The sequence below is a fragment of the Leptopilina heterotoma genome, unplaced genomic scaffold (assembly GCF_015476425.1).
Source record: "Leptopilina heterotoma isolate Lh14 unplaced genomic scaffold, ASM1547642v1 Lhet_300, whole genome shotgun sequence".
NCBI lineage: Eukaryota > Metazoa > Arthropoda > Insecta > Hymenoptera > Figitidae > Leptopilina > Leptopilina heterotoma.
This window is the reverse complement of record NW_025111004.1, coordinates 353643-368888: the sequence shown is the minus strand read 5'-3', so window position 1 is coordinate 368888 and position 15246 is coordinate 353643. Positions and strand designations below refer to the sequence as shown.

The following is a 15246-nucleotide window of genomic DNA, read 5'->3' as shown; positions in this document are numbered from 1 at the left end:
ACTCCCCAATACTGGTAATTATAATTTGCCATGAACGATACAAATTTTTTGCCATTAAAGTGCCAATAATGAGCCATTACTGGGCCGATGGTCGGCACATCACTGGCAATTGTCTTTTGACATTAAACATTGATAAACTTTGCCATGAATGTGCCGTTATTGGGCCGAGAGCTGGCCCAGTCTTAAAAAATTTGAAATTCTGACCATCGGCACCATCATTGGCCCAGTAATGGGACGTTTTGGTTACCAATAATGGCCCAGTAACTACTGCCAATTCTCGGCAGACATTACTGCACCAATGATGGGCCGTTTTTGCAGTCTTGGCATTTCGCACTTGGGTAATAGTAAAACAGTAAAATAGTTCACTCTTAGTTAGAAAGGTCTTTTTAAATCTTGGACCAATATTGGACCAGTATTGAAATTTCAAACTAGGCATTGACATGGGAAAATATTGGCGACAAAATTTCCTTAAAAATTTCGACTGTCAGTGATTTGGAAAATTTCCCACTTGGCTATTAGGAAACAATGATGGAAATGAGAGTGAAGGAGGGATAGAATGAAATTTTGAAGAAGAACACCGAAATTAAGTGGTATTAATGTTCGTGGAATGAGTGCAATATTTCATCTGTTCTCGGTGGGTTTTTGTTGAGAGGCGATCATATTAGAGATTTACTTGTCAACAGTGTATCCCGTCATTAGGAAGATACTGAGTGTTCACGGTTCTTTTGGAATTGAGAACGCATGCCCAGTATTATAAATGCCAGATGGCTCTTTTTAGGAATATAGTGTAGTTATAAGTGTTTTTAAACGAGCGCTATTAAAACGGACAAGCAATCTTCAAAAAAGAAAAAGAAAATAAATCGTTCCAAAAGTTAACATGTTAATTTCACTTGAAGATAATTTCGCGATGAAAAGTCTTGTATGTTATTCGCTTTATTAAGTTATTTCGTAGTTGACGAACGGAAGCAATCTATCATTTCGCACTAAGAAAATTTTAGTTAAATGGATGTCTTAATAAATAAAATTTTATTTTATTCAATTACTTAAATTATCCTTGAGTAACTAAATCAATAAATAAAAATTTACATAAATTCTGTAAATTATATTCATCAGAATTTATTTATCATTACTTCGTTTTTTTCTATCGGAGTTAATTAACATTTTAATTAAAAATAAATTAAATTATAAATTATTTGCTCAAATTTTTAAATAAAATTTTTATTTTCGTTCAAGTATTATTTTATTTCATGTTTGTATAATTTCGGAGATGTTGATTATGTTTCTAAAATCTTAAATGCTTAAATGCATATAATTTTAAGAATGAGATAATAATTTTGCGGATGTCATAAAGATGCACAGTTTACGAAGTTGCGAAAATATCTAACACAACTCGAGACACTGTCATCATTCGAAAAGAAGACTTACGTCTTTCCGTTTCTTAAAGATCCGCCTACATCAACACTTTAGTTGTCCTTTTCCTCGTATCCTGCCTTTCACAAATAACTATACACTTCTGCTCTTAAAATTTGCGAGGAAGTGAATTTTTTTTGTTCGCTTATTTTTAGAATGAGGAAGTTTTCTTTCTTTTTCAGTTGTTTTTTTTTTGTTTACAAAAAAGACCAAAAAATAAATGACGAAATAAAACTATTTCCGCAGTAGGGAACTTTTTAAATAAAAAAACAATTTGAGACATTTTTTTGCAGGGGGTCGATTATGAAATTTCATTTTTACTTTGACTTTTATTTTCACTTTCATTTTCACTTTCACTTTGATCGATTTTTATTTTCATCCTTATTTTCGTTTTGTTACGTTATTATTTGTACTTTCACTTTCACTTTCAGCTTAATACATTTTTATTTTTGCTTTCACTTTCATTTTCACTTTGATAAAAAGTAACAATAAAAATTTGTCAAAAGCGAAAGTGAAAATGAAAGTGAAAATAAAAATCACTCAAAGTAAAAGTGAAAATGAAAGCATAAATAAAAATTTTTCAAAGTGAAAGGAAAAATGAAAGTCAAAATAGAAATGAAATTGTATAATCGATCCCTAGAATAATATAAGCCCGTTTACATTACTAAATAAATAAATAAATAAATAAATATATAAAATATATTTAAAATTAAAATTATTTTTTATCCCACATGCACAAAAATAACACTTTTAGATAGCTGACGACAGGGCGTAAAGTCATTTATTTGTTCGACCGAATGAAAATGGCGTTCATTTTTACCCTAGGACAAAAATAACAGCTGTTCGTGACACAAAAATCACCGTAATGAAATGGCTACCTTTCTTCCCTTGTTGCTTAATATACTAATTATCATACTGTTATTATTACAATATCATTTTAGTATTTTATTATTTCTCTATTTGTATTATTTTATTTATTTTGTAATGATTACAGTACCGGTTATTTATTATGATAATAATTTGTTTAATACATAAAATTTTCTATTGACAATTGATATGAAAATATAATTTATAAATAACAATTCATTTTGAAAACGATAATTGAGAATATTATAATAAATAAAATAGAGTAATAAAAGGATACAAATAATTAACAATTTATTGCTGAAATTAATCAAATTTTGTAAATTATAAACACAAATTATTATTTGAGCAGAAATTATAATAAGAGTTAAATGGAATAAATAGAAAAAATGATAAATAATAATAACGATTGCGAAAATAATAATTTTCATATTATTAAGAATTGTATACATGTCAAAATATTATATTTAGACTGAAAATATTTTTATTAACGTTTTACTTTATTTATAAACGGAGAATGTGGATCATAAAATGAGAAGCAAATTAGCCGTCGGAAATAAGCAAATTACAACGAAATGACAGAAATATACCTGTTTTTCATGGCAATACAGGATCGTTTTTTTAAGCAGACAGTCTTGTAAGATTTATTAGATGACTGTCGAAAACTCATAATCTCCGTTCTTTTTACACTGTATTTGTTAAATTTATTATGACAAATAAAAACTTTGTGTGAGGTCGCGATGATAAAATTAAACTCTCAAAATTTGGGTAATCGAAAATTTTTTATTTGAAATTCAGTTTCAATTTACAAGAGTAATATTTAATTAGACATAAAATTAGTAAATATTTATAACAATAATTTATTAAAATTATGAATTTAAATTAATTGTTTAATTTCTTTTTAATTGTAAGGAAATATTTAAATCAATAGTTAAAAATTAATTTAATTTTTTTTTAATTTCTCTATTTTTAATTTATTTATATTTGACTAATTATTATTACTCAATTATTAGTAATTATTTTAACCAATTATCTTTAAAGGATTAAAGTTTGATTTTTATTTAGTTATAATTTCCTTATTTATCATAACAGTAAAAACAAGCCGATAGCAAAAGTAAACTGCCCTTTAGTACATTATTGACTAATTAATTAATTAATTATTATTAATTAAAAATTATAAATGAAAATTTCCCTTTTCGTTATTTTCATTTTTTGCCTATCCACGAATGTAATTTTTGTAATTATTTTCGTAAACAATATAGCTTTATTGGAAATTAATTTTTAAATTATTTGTTTAATAATAATAACATATGGGTAGTTCTACAAACGAAGGACGAAAATAAAGAAAATTTTGGCACAATATTTTTTTTACGTTCAGGTTTTAAAAAGTAGGTTAAATTCAAGTTAAAAATATTATCAAAGTTACCTAAAAGTGGCCAGTCAAAAAAATAAAAATTGTAAATTTTACATCTTAAGCACATGTGAATTCTGTCAGAAAGTGCCAGGAAACTGAGAACCAGGAAACTGAGAATTTGGTCATTTTTCGTCTAAAAAATTGAAAAACAAGGCTTAATAACAAAATTCGGAATACTGGTCAACAGGGAATAAGGTTCTACGACACCTAGAACAACAAAAGTATAAAAACATAAAATATTTTTTTTTAAAATACGTGCCAGGAAACTGAGAATTTGTCTGACCAAATGGCCATTTCGGTCACAAAGTACACAATTTTAGTTAATTGAACTGCAAGTTAAGTAAAATGCAAGTGATATCATATTTAGTTAACCTTTACTAAGCACTGTGAAAAATATTGAATTAATCGGAATAAAAATTCTTAATATTTTTAACGTTTTTTATGATGCCAGGAAACTGAGAATTAATTCGATGGACATAATTCAAGATAATGTCTTTTAAATAAAATATCCAGTAATGTAACAATTATTTTAATCTTTGTAAAGTACAACTATTTGAAATTATTATCCAAGTGTAAATTTTCATTTAATCGCTTAAAAATAATATTTATATAATTTATTAACTTTCATTTTCACATTGGGACATGCCAGGAAACTGAGAATTTAGCACTTGAATGCTTATTTTTTGCAAAAAATATTTTTTGAAACCGGGTAACGTTTTGTGGCATAATAGTAATCATTAAGCACTACAGTTTCCATTGAAAATAATTTTATTTTTTTCAAAATTAATGTAAAAAATAACCTTGGACATAATGTATTCTCTCGTTTGTAGAACTACCCATATAGAAATGAATCAAAATAAATTTAATATTTAAAAATAGACCAAAATTGTTAAAATTAATGAAACTAATTTAATTATTTATTTATTTGAAGAAGTAATTCAAAAAAATATTAGATTCGTTTTTTTAAAAACACTTTTTACCCCTTCAATGTTGACGATAAATTTGGTAATTTTTTTTCAAATAAAAAACATTGTAAGAACATTGTTTCGTCAATTGACAAAAACATAAAAATTGTTTTAATCACAACAGACAGAATTTAATTGGAATTTGCAATCGATTTCTATCATTTAAAAAGCTTTTTTTAACAGAAATAAAATATTTTGCAATCAAAAGCACAAATAACAGAATTGCTGCCTCTGTCATTAAAAAAAATCTATTTCCAGTATTTTCAATTTACAGAAATTTTAATCCGTGCTTTAATTAATATTATTTCATCTCCATTTGAACTTAATTATTAGAAATTAGAACTATTGATTGAAATTTAGAAAAAAAAAATACATTTAATTGAAGATTCCGATCAAAGAACCGGTTATAGTTTTTTAAGCTAAATATAACGGTTCAATAAATCAATAGTTAACGAGTTTTAAACATCATTTTTTGAATGAACATTCTCGTAATCTTTATACAATTACGAAATAGTTGCACTAAGTTCTAAATATATATTAGAAAAAAAGTTAAAAATAGTGAGAAAAAATCTAATAATAATGTTTTTTCATTTTCACAATAAGTAATTATTTGTGTATACTCGTTTCATTTAATTTCAAAAAAAATTTGTTTTTTAAATAAATGAGAAATCATTATTTTTTTGTAGTTTATGGATAATTTCCCTAATAACACGAAATATTTATTCACATCCCAGGAATATTCCATCAACATTTTACAAATATTAAAATGTCCGACCTTTGGAATGTTCTTTTAGATTAACGTAGAACTATTTCATTGAAATATAATAGGAATATTTTATTGGAATATTAAAGGAATAATGTAGTAGGCATATTCCTTTAGAATATTCGTAATGATCCAAAGTAATATTTTAAGAATCTCATTCGGAATATTTCGTGCTATTGAGAAATAATTAGTTCGGTATTAATTAACTAACAATTTATTTTGAAATAAAAAAGTTATGAGGCTATGGGCCAGTTTCACCAATTCCGATTAAAAGTTAATCAATGATTAAATCCTTAACCGACCAATCATAGGCGGTTAAAATGACTTTAATCATTGATTAACTTTTTATCGGAGTTGGTGAAACTGGCCCTAAATGTAAAATTTTCAATATTAATTATTTGATAATATTCCATTCGAATTTTTCACAATATTCTTATAGAATAATTATATATTATTTAAAATAAGTATTCCTAATTTTAGACGTTTTGACACTTCAGAAATATGGATGAAAAATTTCTAAAAAATATTTCTAATCCTGTGTGGAAAAAGCCCCCATCAAGCCCACACGACGTGAGGGCCCCCGACGAGGGCTGATCCATGTGGGCAAATCCATGAGGGCCACACAGGGGGCCTGCATGGATTGCCCACATCATTGACTTGCAAAAATTTCTAAGTCCAAACTTCAAATAATTTTTTATTACTTTAAAATTAATGTTTATATTTTATAATGATTATAAACAATGAAAAACACATATTTAACATCAGATTATTTACATTTTTTCGAAAATATTGAACTCACATAGGGGCAAATCCTTGAGGGCCCTCGCGAGGGGCCCGCATGGATCGCCCACATCATTGACTTGCAAAAATTTCTAAGTCCAAACAAAAAATATTTTTTTACATAACAAAAATTAATGATAATAATTATTTTAAACAATTAAAAACACCTTTCTTGTTATGGTGTATTAGTGTCAACAATGTTTTATTGAATCATCAAAAGCAAGTCAGCTAGTCACCTACAATAAAGCAATAATTTTCAAGTAGGTCCCTTAGCACAGTGGTTAGAGCGTTTGTCTAGTAGTCCGTAGGTCGTAGGTTCTATTCCCGCGTGAGTCAAATTTTTTTTTTTTTTGGTCACGATTTAATTAAAAGAAGTAAAAATCGTTAAATAACATTGTTATTTATTAATAGTTAAACTTGTTTTTGATTAATAAACAATTAATTTATTAACTTAATTTTGAAAAATAAAGTCGAGGGTAAGTCGAGGGCAAAGATGAGGGCAAACGCGAGGGCCACGCAGGGGGCTTTTCCACACGGGATGTTAAAAAAATATATATTTTAAAAGTTCCAATGGAACATTCGCAAGGTTCCCGTGGAATATTATTTTAAATAAATATTACTTTTAGACGTTTTGATATTCCAGGAATATGAATAGAATACTAATAAGAAATGCTCTCAATAATGAAATGAAATATTTCCAAAATTTCAATGAACTATTTCTTAAGTTTCAATGAAATCTTTCCGTAGTTTCAATGAAATATTTCCAAAATTCCCATAGAATGTTCCTAGACTATTCTAAATAAATGTTCTAAATTTAAAAAAAAATTAATATTCAATGAAATATTGCAAAGAAACGTTCCTAACTGTTCAATGGAATATTTTCAAAGATTCATTGGAACATTCGTAAATTTTATGTATATTATTCTAAATAAACACTACAAATATTATATGAATTCACATTTAACGAATATTGATGGAATATTCCCATGAAATATTACCAATGGTCCAATGAAATACGCATATACTTTAAAAATTCCGAAGGTTTCCGTGAAATATTCTTACAATTTTCCAAATCATTGTTCGACATTTGGGATGTTTTGATATTTTAGGAATGTGGATGAAATATTCCTATGAAATATTCCCAGTGTTTTAATAAAACCTTTCCAAAAGTTTCAATGAAACATTGTAAAGGTTTCCATGGAATATTTTTACAATATTCCAAATAAATGTTCCAAATATAGGACAAATTAATATTTAAAGAAGACGGATGGAATGTTCCTGAGAATTGTTCTCATTATTCAAGTGGAATATTTCCAATTTTCTGAATATTTACAATTTTTCGAATATTCTTAATGTTCCATTAGAACTTTCCTAATATTCCAATGATCAGTTTTAGCAACGTTCTGGTGAAATATTTCCAATGTTCCAACAGAATAATCCAAAGGGAATATTTACATTGTACAACTGGCGTATTCGAGGAATGTGTATAGAATATTTCATGCAAAAAAAACTCTATATATAGAGTTCTTTATTGAGTTTGCTACTATTATCTATAAAGTTTGCTTAAGAAACAAAACCAACAGCACGAAATATTACATTCACATTCCTGGAATATTCCATTGAAAAATTTTGTGAATATTCCTACAGGATTTCTCTAAATTCTAAACTCTAAATTCCTCTAAAATACCTCTAAAATCCATATTTTAGAAATATTAAAATGTCCGACCTTTTAATATTTTTTTGGAATAATAAGGGAATGTACCATCAAAATATTGTCAGAATATTTCATTAAAGATTGGTAAAAATAAAGTTTTTTTATTAGCAGTATTGGTTAGAATATAAATAATTTTTGTGATATTGAAATAATTCATTGATTTTGAAATTGACATGATTTTATCAATTTTTTTTATTTTGAACTCAAAAAGTTATAAATTTAAAAAGTATTAATTAAAAGGAATATTCCTATAATATTCCAATGAAATATTTCTACTATATTTCAGTGGAATATTACTACATTTTTTCAAAAGAATATTCCAAAGCTCGGACATTTTAATATTACAAAAATGTGGATATAATAATCCCAATGTCCCAAGGGAATATTTCTCGAATGTGAATGAAATACTCCATGCTGTTGGTGCGTTCTTATTAAGATATAATTCTAAAGTTCAGAATTTTTAATATTCTTAAAATGTGTCTGGAATATAATTTTCAAAATTCCCAGATTTAGAATGGAAAGTTCCAGGAATTTTAATTAAATATTCCGACTGTTCCTGTGGAACATTCCAGGAATGTCAATGCAATAATGAATGTATACTTTAATATTTTATTTATAAAAATAAAAAATTATTAAAACTAATAAAAATATTTCCAACTTTGCAACTAAAATATTTTTGTTTCTCGAAATTTTAGTGATTTTTCATATAAAAATTCGGTAATGAAAATATTACCTTCTTGAACGCTACCGGCACGTCGCCGTCGACGATGTTGAATACGACCGTGTATAACGCGGCCGCCGGTGAATTTATTTGGATCGAGAATATTCTCTACTGAGAATGCAAGTCCTCGTTTATTTGATTGCACAGAACTAGAAGTTGTTGTTGTTGTGATAATATTACCACCACTAGGTCCATTTGTCTCCGTAACATTACTGGCACTACAAACAGTGACAAGTGTCGTCGAGACATTTGACGCGTGTCCAGATAGAAAAACCGAATGACCCCCCTGTCCACTCACACCAATTCCACTCGCACCATTTTGAAGACAATTAAACGAATGTAATCCACGAGTTGCAAATGGATGATGTAAAAATTGATCGGAACATCTTGAAGGTGCAGTCAAATCAACGGGACTACTTGGATTACTCTCGTCACCATCGCGACACACATCAACCTCCACATCCTCATCATCATCTTCATCATCATGAAATGATCCATTTCTTTTCTCCAATTCCTCATCATCATCATCCATATCCTCATCATCGTCCTCTTCACTTTTCGACGTGATTCGTTTAATTCTATTATTACTAATACAATGATTATCACTGATTCTTTCTGTTTGCCTATCACCACTGATAATACCATTTTCATTTTCGTCCTCGTTTTTTTCAATTTTTTGCTTTATCTTCGTCTCGCCATCATTATCGATAATGTCCTCGGCAAGATGGGGCGATGTTGTTTGCTCTGATCGTAAATGATCGTAGCGAAAGAATGGATCAGCTGTCCTGACTTGAAGTAACACGTGTCGTCTATCCTGAAGAGGAACTCCAACCTCCTCACCGAGAATCGGTCCGAGAGGTGACATTGTTCTACCCTCTTGCATCCTCCACATCCCCGGAGGTAGTGCTCTTTATCTGACCGCATGCCACATGATGATCAACTGTCACGTGATACTTCGAAACAACACATTCTGTCACTTTAATCATCTAAATACACGATTTCAAATACAAGACACTTAATCCAAGATTTCAATGATTATTCACAATCACCAGAAAAAAAATCACAAACACAAAAATTAAGTAAATTAGAGGGGGGTGGGGGTGTAGTTTTCGCGTTGATGATTTGGATTTTTGGCGTGCGAGTCTTGACTGTGACTAGTACGTAGGGTGTCTATAGTGGTTCTATAGAGTCATGGTGGCAGAATAGGTGGTATTATTAGAGTGAAGAGTAAAGCCAAAAAGGGGGTTGTTCCCTCTAGAGGCGTGGGCGTGGCGAAACTGATTCGAACGGTTACCAGAAAGCTCGACCGTCGGCCAATGGGAGTTAAGGCAAATGCGGAGGGTTGCATCGTACAAAAGCTGAGCTTGTATCAGTGGTGGGTTTTGATGGTTGTGCGTGATTACGTTGAACGCTTTTGCGTGTGCTCTCTCACTCTAAAGCACAACGACATTGGTTCATTCACGAATACCATCATGGTAAAATTGTGTCTATATATACAAAAACGATTGAAAGGAGAGAGGGGGGAGGGAGATTGTCCCCCACGCGCGCTTTCGCCAGATACTTGGGTATGTACACACAACTTCCCCGCTAGATCGGACTGGCTAAAGTGGTTTGTCTTTGATTTAGCCACCGCCGCTATACCACTGCGACGGAAGAGTGGGCGCTTCCTTCTCAATAGATGCTCCTTGGATGCTTTGATGGTGATGGTGTCTTGACATTGGTGGTGGAGAATATTCACTCGTGTGTGAGTGACGACGAGGCAGTGTTGCCAACCATTATATTGAGTTGGTATTGGTATTTAGTCACTTCTACATTGAAGCAGAAGGAGAGAGTGGGGTGGGGGGAGTATGAACTGCTGTTACTGCTGCCACAGCTACTGTGCTCTTAACTCCGCGCACAGATATTGTTTACCCGACCATTTAGGTAATTGCTGGCCTACCGCCCCGCCTGCCAATCGAACGTACGAGCGGATGAGCTCGCGACACCGATCCCCCTCGATCGTTGGCGAATTAGCTGCTGGTTCAATCGATCTCGGCTATTCTACTGTATAAACTTCACTTTTTTTATTTTTCACCCCCAATCAAGCGTCCACCCCCTCCCTGCTGTACACAGTTCTTGATGATCAAAATTGATCGACGATTAAGGGATCACGATGCTTGAATTATGGATATAGTCATTGATGATAAATATAGTGCTGTATTCTTTCCATGTGACGATTATTTGTTTGTAATCGAAGGGGAAGTGTGGAATTCTATTAAATTTCTCATCATCAGATTGATCAACGATTAAAGGATCAATGATGTAAAAATTCTGGACCAACGATTGTTGATGTAAAATTACTATGGATTATTATTCATCATTCTATACAATAATGATTAATAGGTTCACGATGTAAAAAATCTTGCTAATTATTTATAATAAACGCCTGTGTTGTACTTTTTTAATTATCATTTTGGAATTGAAGAGTAAGCATCAAATTCTAAATTTCTAAATCATTAAATTATCAATAATTAAAAGATTACATAATGTTAAAACACTAGATATTTATATACATAAAACACTTGGGTTCAATTTTGTAGTTTTACTTTCATTTTTGATTCAATTTTGACGTTGACATTCATTTTCACTGACGTTTACTTTGACTTTGATTTTGACTGCGATGGTCAAAGTGATAGTCAAAATAAAAATCAGTGAGAGAAGCAGGCGCAATGCGCCTATACATCTTTGGGATTCGTGGCCTAAAAGGATAAAAAGAATAAATAATAAAAACAATCTTAACCCCCACGGACATTATTAATTATTAATAAATAGAAAATTATCAAACAAATTAAGAACAAATTAAGTCAAAGTTAATCATTTAAATTCAAAAGGAAAGATTGAATTTCTCAGATTTTTTATCATCAAATTGATCAATATTTAAAGAATAACAATCTTGTAATTCTATATGCAATTTTTGTTTATAATAAACGCACCTGTGTATTTTTTGAAGATTATTTATCAAAAAAGAGGAAACATTCAATTTCCAATTTTTTGATAACAATATTCAAGTCAGACACTTGAAAATTTTGAGTGGTTATTGTTAAAATGTTTGGAAAAATGTAGATTTACTAGCTTATGATATCTTTAAATAAAATCTGCATTGTTTTCAAAAATTTTAGCAATAACATAACGACTCTAAATTTTTAAGTGGCAGACTACTTATGTGATTGATCATTGATCATTGTTCAATTTTGGAAGACGAGACAAAATAATTTGAAAACAATTTCCAAAACTATTAAATATTAAAAGGATAAAGTTCAATCAGATCTGAGATTGTTCATGATCATGATCATAAATACCTATACTTATATAAAGATAATGTTTTAATCAGCACAATAGTAAAAATTTTAAGTTTGATTAAAGACAACAAAAGCAATAATGATGATTCATTCTATAAAATCAATGTATATAAGTCTAAATTGCGTTTAATTTTCCATGATGATTTAGTATCTGTAAATAATTACCGGTAGCTTTAAAGCTAATGGTCGCCAAAAGCCATCAGCACGTCATTATGATTCAAAGGAAGCGGTAATTTCGTGCAAATTTTGGCAACCAGATCCAATTCGACTCTTTAACCATCATTAATTTTCACTCGCAATTTTCACAGCTTGAGTAATTTTCAGAGATATTTCGCTACTGTGCAGTTGAGTTAATATAAATTCATTTATCATTGTTATAATATAATAATCATGATATTATATTAGAATAATGTTTTGGAATTTCACTATTACAATATAGATAAAAATTATATTATAAACAACATTCGAATTCTTCTTAAATAGTTTATTTATAGATTGCTTTCTGTTACAAAATAAAAATCTAAATAATAGTTAAGTGAATTTTCCTAATAATTTCCTAATAATTCCAAATAAATAGTAATTTCTACTAATTTCTATTAGTAAAATTTATTAATTCAAAAGCAGAAAGTCAGTCACTAATTCAAATTAGAAAACATTTTTACTAATTCTGGTTTCGAAAGTAATTTAAGCTCAATATTGTGTTAATAAAAGGAACATTATTGCCCTAGGGTAATAAAGTGCAAATTATTGACCTAGGGAACTAATGGGCGATGAATGAGAACTTTGGATGTGCCTGTAAAAAATTGTTGAATGTTTGTCGAAAGCTTTCCGTAAGCTTGCACGATTAACTTTCTAAGCTATTTTGCAAAAAATTTAGTTTGTTTAATTTGTTGCAATAAGCTTCCACTAGAAATTTTTCGAAAATACTTCCCGGGAAATTATTTCTTATAATTTTCCTTAATTTACAAATTACCTAAAAGTGTAATGTTTGTTAGTTGTTAAAAGAAAAGAAAAGTTTCTATAATAATTACATTAATTAAGGGGCGGTATATTTAATAATAATTATATTTATCCATATGTGACCTGGACAGTGAAAAGGAACCTTACGTGCGAAAACAAGTTTTTAAGAAAACAGCAGTTAAAGTTTAACTTAGAGAAACCCTTGTAACTTTTTTAAATATTAATATTTTTTAATCAAGTTAGGCTTATTTTCTTTACCGTGAATCACAGTATCTAAATAAAAAACATACCAGTAATGAAATTTTTTTTTTAATAATTGTTTATATAAATTAATAACAAACTCCCCAAACATAGAAAAAATAATCTAAGTTTTCTAACTTGCAACAATAAGTATAAATAAGTGACACATGTTTGTAAGGGTTTTCGAGGCCGCTGATTACGAATATGATGTTAAATTGACAATTTGACAGTTGACTGCTGTCAACTTCTCTAAAAAGTGATCGTTTTTTGTAAAAAAGACAGTAATAAGGTTTTTGAGGTCGCTGATTACGAATATGATATCAAATTTGAATTTTAACTGTTGACAGTTGTCAAAGAAACTGTCAACTTTTCTAAATAATAAAAAATTATCGTCTTTGTTATTTTAATTTGTATAATAACAAAAAATCAGTTTTTTCGTATTTTTAACTCTTGTTTTTTTTACTTAAAATTTTTTTTTTAAAACTTCTAATCAACTTATGATTTTTTGGTTTTCACCATCTTAAAGAGCGTTTCAAACCCTATCCGAATCAACAAAAAAGTAAAAAATGATTTTTTGACACGTAAGGTCCCTTTTCATAGACCAGGTCACATATATAAATTGTGGTATTTTGTATTGAAATGAAAAATAAGTGGCGTGGAAAATATGAAGGATGATTATGATGGAAAGCAGTAATTCTAATTTTCCACTGTCCTTGAGTTGAAAACGGCTGGGAGTAATTGCGGTTTTAATATGAAGGTAGAAAATAGGGTGTGCAGAGTATTACATGTTGAGTTTCGCAGACATAGGGCGCATGCGCTCACTCGTAATGGGGTGATTATAATAACTGTAATACTGAAACACCAGTGGAAAATTTCTAGTCGAGTTTCCCTCGCATTTATATACATACATATATATATATATATATTGTATAGTTTCAGTCTGTTGTCTTAACAATTTACTTTTTCACTTGACTTGCTTGATTCTGATGTTAATTATATCAGTGTCAGGTACTAATTTTCAATAAAATTTACTACTGGTATTATTAAATTTACTATGTAAATGACGATTTTGAATATCAATATTTACTATTTTCAATGTCAAAATATATGTATGTTTTAATAAAAATTATTCAAATTTTCCTTGAACATTCAATTATTATTAAATATTCTTATTTTTAGAGTAAATTTTACTATTTTTGAAATAAATTTGTCTAATTCTTATAAAAAAAATTGTCTTTGAAAATAGTATAAGTTATTTTCGGAAATAACAATAATTTTTAATACCATTAAATTTTACTATTTTTAAACGAAATTTTTCCAAGTTCCAAGTATCGTAAAATTTATGTAATTTTAAAACAAAAGTAGCGTTGTAATAAAAATTTTGAATGAAAATTTAAAGAAAGTTACAGACTACGGAAAAAGATAAAACAAATATCAATAAATGAAAAAGTTTAACAAACAAAATAATTTGATTTAAAAAAGCTGAAGTTAAAAGAAAAAGTTACAAAATCTTTAAAATAAATTTTATGTGCTGTAATACAATATTTTTTACTTAATTTAAAAATTCCCCTTTTTGTAAACAGAATCCCCTTTTTGAATAATAAAATCTTTTTATCTAATATTGCATAAAGAAATCATTGCAATCCCTGTTATTTGGTTCAAGTAAATACTTATTTAATAATAGATATGAGTATTCGGTGATTTTAATCAAATAATTTTTTTTTCTATGTATAAAAATTTGTATTAAATAAATTAATACTTAATATGAATATAGTTATCAAAATGGAATATTTACATAATAATTAATAACTTTACAATTTTTGTTCCTCTACTAAAAAGGGTCAAAACGATTTTTCCGTGAATAATAATTATTCACTGAAAGTTATTTTGATTGATCGACTGTATGTACAATAATAATTATTATTATTATTCAGATGAAAAAGCTTCTATATAGAGACAGTGAAAAATGTGTGTGTGTGCGCGCAAATTAATTTTCTTGTTTGAATATGTTCGTAATTAGATTTTTTGAACGTAATTAAAAGTGGTTTTAATGGCCAGGGTTGACATTGTGGAAATA

At 28.7% G+C, this 15246-nt stretch overlaps 1 protein-coding gene across 1 annotated transcript in view; it reads right to left on the bottom strand.

The window, feature by feature from the left end:
• The window catches only part of LOC122504494, a 28184-nt gene extending 18386 nt beyond the window's left edge, over window positions 1–9798 (bottom strand). The window contains exon 1 of the mRNA XM_043615631.1: window positions 8644–9798. Within this exon, the coding sequence (XP_043471566.1) occupies window positions 8644–9523 (880 nt within the window). The 5' untranslated portion in view covers window positions 9524–9798. The remainder of the gene's footprint in view (window positions 1–8643) is intronic.
• Between the last annotated feature and the right edge of the window lie 5448 nt (window positions 9799–15246).